Below are 5,969 nucleotides of genomic sequence, written 5' to 3' on the forward strand. Positions count from 1 at the left end.
TTGAATGAGAACCAGGAGTTGGGAGATATCCAGCTTCTTAAATACTTATCTGTTGTACGCAGTCGTGCCGCTGTCAAGCATCTTAACTAACTCTAATCAAGATGAACACGTCGCATGACCAGCATATTTACCCCGTGAAATGATGACTGAAATAAAGGCAACAAACAGTAGTTTCAACAGTGATTTTAACACAGATAGTTTTTAATATTCTATATAATCTCCTAAAGGATATTTTAAGATAAATATCATGCTTGCTGATATCCTCACTGGTATTGGTGTATACAGTGATGGGGGCCTTGGCTATGTTGCCGTTGTTGAACCATCCGCAGATGGACTCGGCGGCGTTGATGTTTGATTTCCTTTTACATCCACTTCGCCGAAAACAGTGGATAAACAACGTTGGCCACTAGACTTTTAAGGACTGAAGCTGATACGTGACCAGCCTCGACCCCAAGTTTAGGCACATACTTATAGATCAAAAGGTGGATCTTTTCGTCATCGTCCTCTTCGATTCTTACGACGTAGGACAAACCATCTTCTAGATCATGCGATCCTTTTTCGGGCTTTGCATCGACCCAGCCTGCCTCACCATCTGCAGGCTGCCTAACGGCCCATTCCGTCAGGCGATAGTCGGATATCTTGCAGAATGTGTATGAGTACGACTTTAGTTGTACCTCAATCTCGACACTGTCTGATAGGTCATAAGGTGGACCAGTGTACTTTGGAACAAGATCTTCGTGATAATCCGTGGATGGAACCCAGTCATTATTTTCCCAGTGTTTGGAGTCTTTAGGTCCAACCTCGGCTTTGTAGCCGGTTTTCGTGTTGTGGTAACGAAGTGTATGGTGCGTGTTGTTGACAAGTTCTACAATATGGACGCCCATTATTGTAGTTTAGTGTGATAATTGGACCCTGACACTGGATTGAGTAATTTATAGAAAAGGACTGTTGCTTTTTAATCAGAGGTAGAGTCTCTTGTTCCAGATAGAGTCATACCTTTCTGTTTCCTTTGATATAGAAAAGTTGCAATATGAAGTGCTGGGTCTAAAGTCGAATGTAGCAGTCGTGGTAAGCTGATATGTACTAGTAGTGCACTTTGAACTTATGCATTGAGTTAATCCAGTTTAAAGGACAGTTTTCATGGGGAAGATTGATTGTTTAATATTTTCCAATTAACAGCTTTTGTATTAATCGGATGCTCCGGGCTTGATTAATACCTGTGTATGGGCTCGAAATGGTTATAAAAGGAAATGATCAGCATGCCGTTTGCGCTAAAGATAGCTGAATGCTGGGATAATTATGCAGATTGTTAAATATGACAAAAAGTAGTACAGTATTGAACACCGACAGCTTCCTCTCCTATAACAATCATTCTCAATGGAGGGTGTTTCCACATCTTAAATATATGTACCCTGGACACAGTATACGCGCATAAGCTTAGTTTAGCTTCTGCTTCTTAGAGTACCTACTGGGTTTATGCCAGTAGAGAGTACTTCTATCTCGCACTGTTGACTTGTCTCCACTCCCCCAGATATTTTAGGCAGCAGCGCTACTTCTGGGTATTTCTTTTACGTATTTAAAAATTGCTTATGTATGCATAATAAAGCCAAATTTAGATAAAATATTATTTACTTACTAGGTAGATTTATGTATAAAAGTATCTCTACTCTGGATTTTATAAAGAGAATGTTGTTTTAAAGCGGAAGGTGGAGGTGTTCAGCACTGTACCATGGTACGACAAAAAGTAATAGTCTCTGTCCACGGGCTGAGATAAGGTTCTAAGTATGGCCTCAAAATGGTCGTAAACGGAAATGATCGGCATGCCATTTGTATTGAAGACAGCTGAATGCTGGAAGGATCACGGCTGGCATCATCACGCGGCTCGCTGAACACGTCAACAAGAGGCATTATGGTACGACAGAATCAATAGTCTCTGTCAAAGACCGGCTGAGATTATGTTCTAGACCTTCCGTATGAAGTTTTGGCGTAGCTGATGCGTGATTTATCCCGAGAGAGGGAACAATCGTCATCCTCGTGATACGAGGGACAGCTGAATGTTTGGAAATTCATGCATGCCGTCTGAGAGAAAAAGAGTGCCGAATTAGCCGTAGGAGTACTGAAGCATGCTTCGTGGGCTCAGTGGTTTATCACACGAGTCAATTGTCCCAATCGCTTCAAGCGAGCCACAGCGCAACCTATTTCGGGATGTTCTAATATAAGTCGCGTGGTATTCCTAAATTTCTTTTGTCTTCAAATCATTTTTGTGTTCCAGTACCGCAAGCATCCTATCATCATGATTGACCCCAATGACCTAGACGGAAGAACCGTCTGTTTCCTTAACTTTGCTACTGGCAATGCAATGACTCTTGATACTCGTGAGTAGCGGTACCGAAAATCACTGATAAGTTGCTGAGATAAGGCGGTCTAGAGAGGAGCGATCCCTCAGATGGCACAAAAGTCCACAGCTGGGTCTTGAATGACAACGACGACCAGTGGTGGAAGCTTAAGATAGTAGATGGCAAGGGGACTGAAACCCCCACCTTTGTAATCGGAAATAAAAAGGCTCCAGGGAGTAAGCTGCCATTACTTGTTTTCCCGACTCTTGAGGCTAACATCTTACAGAATTTCTTGATCTTTATCATGGCAGCAGCGACAACAATACCAAGATAACAGGATGGTCAGGTGGAACAAAGGATTCCTATCACCAGCTCTGGCACATTCACACCCGCGGTAATTGGGCCGACAAGGGACAAATTGTCAAGTGAGTTAACGGATCTTGGCCCAAAAGTCTGGAGCAGGCAACCTAATGAAGTAGGATCCAGAATAGAGGTGCCGGGACTTTTGTGGACTTACATTATGGTGGATCCAGTAATGGGTAAGACTCTACATTCTTATTTGCTATAGTGGAAACCCTCAGCTGACCATTGTCCGTACTGAAGAACACCTATTGTGGGCTGGGGCGGGGATCTTGAGAACGTTAACGAACATCAACTCTGGCAAATTGATTTTGGGGATGACTAACTTTCTTATATCAAAGATACGTATGGAGTACGAGTTGTCAACTACACTCTAGGTCGAAGCTATAAGTATTATAGAATATAATCTTAGACATCATGAAAAAGGTGACTAGACATGGGCGTAGGGAGCTGACCAAAACTACTTTCCATACACTATACCCAGTCTCAAGGCCATTTAGATATTATAAAAACTCTTTTTATCTTCATTCGTGCTCTCGTTGTGACGTTATCGCTTGTATTAGTTGTGAACCTCGTCGTCGCTTCGCCAGCCCTTAGCCAATCAGAATTTCGTGGTCAAAACTAAACCAATTCGATTTTCGTGGTCAAAACTAGTCCTTCCACGAGCTAGCGCACTGCATACCCGCGCTAAGTCTGTTTAGTCAAGTAATCTCCATATCTGTAACCTCAGGGGGTTTACGGATGTACTTGTGTAGGTACTTTGTTTATTTTGTTTTATCCCTACCAGTCCCAAACTTCTCATCTATTCTATACGTCTAAACAGCACCTGTTAAGCCTTCGAGTATGGATGAGTCACTTGGTTCTGAGCTTGGACGTAAGAGGCGCGGACGACCACGCCAATACGCTACTCAGGATAAAACGAATGCGAACGTCGAACAAAGGCTAGCAAAGCGGCAGAAAGCAACTTCTGATAAAAAGGCTGAGTAATATGCTTACTTCTATAACACGGGTACTCTCTCCTTACCCACTGTTTCACTTTAAGTCGATGGTGGAGCCTCGGTCCAATGGTCTGATCATTGACTTGAGAGTGCCGCTATGCTATCAGAGATTGGACGTCACGCTCCGGAACTTGATGGTCTAGATTTCTCGTATCTCCTTGCTCTGCCTACCCCTCCCCTAGAGCCATATTTACCAGGAGGGTCCCCTTTGGGGAGTGATGAAGTTCTACGAGTACCGTTACTAGTTTCGGGACATTCGGAAGGTGATACAGAAAACCTAGCTCCAATGGCTGCCGTCGACACTATGGAAACCTCACCACCCGCTGATGCAGACCATGAATATCGAGTGAAACGTCTTGGACGTCAGCTGGTACAGCAGTTAGTTAAGCTTCAAGGATGTTGTACAGACTGTCACCGTTCAGCAAAGGTCCAGCGCGATCAGACCCAAAGGGAGCATATCGGCCTTGCTACTTACCTGGAAAGCACTGCAGACATTTGTCCTGAGGTTCTGAGCTCTACTCGCATTGCATCTCCAGAAGATGACCTTTCTGAAAAGATGAGTAGCTCAGACCGGCGACGGGTTTATTGTGGCCTCGGCTCTGGAGGTCAGGCGCCTCATATCTGCTTGAATGAGGACAAACGAATCACGCATGTTGCTGGGGTTAGCTTTAACGTAGATAGTGTCACAGGATTTCCCAGCAACCTTGCCATCGCCAAGCAAGGAATTCGCTAGTCTCCTACCCAGATACCCGTTTCAGACCTGCAGTCGGATCTCCACCTCTGCCCGAGACCGGTGCAATACCTAGATATAGTGGGAAACCAACGCCGAGTCCACCGTCCTATACATCAAATCCCGCATTACACTTTCGGTCGCCTCATCGGATTCAAAGATGTATCGCTATACTTGCTGTTCCCTAACTTATACCGGGAAAAGCAAAAGTCTAGTCAGCTCCAGGACAAAGATTTCCGCACATAGATGGACAATATGCTGCTTCCTATCATTCACAACCATTATAGCAATTCACATGTCCAACACTACCCCTTAAGCTATGATCACAGTAAGTATAATGCCACCGCTCGCGGCATTGAGATGCTTGACTAAAGAGTGCATCCAGGTGCTCAAGAGCAACAGCTTAAGTATTACCTCCCGCCTGAGACTTTGGGAGCTGTATAGGCTTCTATTTAGCATGCGGTTCAGGAACCAGGTTTCTGTCACTTCCGCGACATTACTGTGCTCCTATAAGCCAAGAAATTGAAGGTCTTAATGAAGGACATCACCTAGTCATAAACAATGGCACGATTCCGGAATTACTGGTCCCACGCGATCGACAAAGAGTATGTTACAGCGGACTTCTATTTCGATGTAGGAAAGGAGACCTGCCCTCAACAGGCATCTCGAGCTACATCGATCGGTGATGAAGGTGTATTGAATGGCGATAGCGACAATTTGGCGTGCACTCCGGCTGGGACGCTTTTGTACAAGCGTTATTGTCTCCAATCATACTCACATCTAGCGCAAAACGATGTCACCGCCCAAGAAATTGAGAAGCAAATGTTCTATCCTTTCAGTATGCTCCACGACACTGGAAGCCTGACTGTTAAGACGGGTCAGCGATCCTTACAGCGCAAAGCTGAACTTCTGTATTCTCAGTTCTACCCCAGTATCAAAGAGGTTTTCGCGACAGGGAACGTTTATCCGTTCACTAATACCGCAATCAAAACCCTTGCGTTAGACAAAAAGTTACGACAAACTTAGGAATTAGTCAGGGGCGCCCTCAGTTATCAGCTAGCAGCGTTAATAAAAGCATACCTATATTAAGCTCCGCTGCCATTTCGCTTTATTAGGGTTAATAAAAAAGTCATTCAGTATCTGGCGAAGATCCCGCCTAATATAAGGACAGGAGTTATAGCCCAGCCCACTATACAGTAGTGGTTCAAGATATAGTATAGGCTCTATATCCGGCAATAAAAACTTCTAATTCTGTAGATTATCCGCATCTTTGATGATGTTCGGTACCTCCAGAATCTGGTTATTGATGTCTCGGCGCTCTTTCAACGTAAAATGCTGACAGTGCAGGGGATCGACGAGATGTGTCTTTACTTCCCTGGCCAGTACAGCTGTCTTGCAATCGAGGCATATAACTAGGTTTAAATCCGCGAGGTAGACAAACGGCCCGATATTGGGCGATGTGTTGCCGTGTATGGGCTCAACCTGCTCATTTTGTCCTCCAGGTAATAGGTTGGACACAGAGTTATAAGTAGACGAGTTAACCTC

At 44.4% G+C, this 5,969-nt stretch overlaps 3 protein-coding genes across 3 annotated transcripts; 2 read left to right on the plus strand and 1 right to left on the minus strand.

Moving 5' to 3' along the window:
* Window positions 1-884, minus strand: FTJAE_14292 (uncharacterized protein; the record flags this gene model as incomplete). Its single annotated transcript, XM_037347502.1, has 2 exons — window positions 268-359; window positions 469-884. Coding segments are annotated over 2 exons (508 nt in total), but the record flags the coding sequence as incomplete, so codon positions are not given.
* A 1,409-nt stretch (window positions 885-2,293) lies between these two features.
* FTJAE_14293 (uncharacterized protein) lies at window positions 2,294-4,427 on the plus strand (the record flags this gene model as incomplete). The annotated part of the gene is made up of 6 exons (XM_037347503.1): window positions 2,294-2,375; window positions 2,429-2,572; window positions 2,623-2,761; window positions 2,823-2,875; window positions 3,520-3,570; window positions 3,838-4,427. 6 exons carry the CDS (start codon window positions 2,294-2,296, stop codon window positions 4,425-4,427), a joined length of 1,059 nt encoding a protein of 352 aa, XP_037198708.1.
* Window positions 4,428-4,985: 558 nt separating this feature from the next.
* On the plus strand, window positions 4,986-5,450 carry FTJAE_14294 (AT hook DNA-binding motif; the record flags this gene model as incomplete). Its single annotated transcript, XM_037347504.1, has 1 exon — window positions 4,986-5,450. One exon carries the CDS (start codon window positions 4,986-4,988, stop codon window positions 5,448-5,450), a length of 465 nt encoding a protein of 154 aa, XP_037198709.1.
* Between the last annotated feature and the right edge of the window lie 519 nt (window positions 5,451-5,969).

Source organism: Fusarium tjaetaba (genome assembly GCF_013396195.1).
Source record: "Fusarium tjaetaba strain NRRL 66243 chromosome Unknown NRRL66243_c0000733, whole genome shotgun sequence".
NCBI classification, from domain to species: Eukaryota; Fungi; Ascomycota; class Sordariomycetes; order Hypocreales; family Nectriaceae; genus Fusarium; species Fusarium tjaetaba.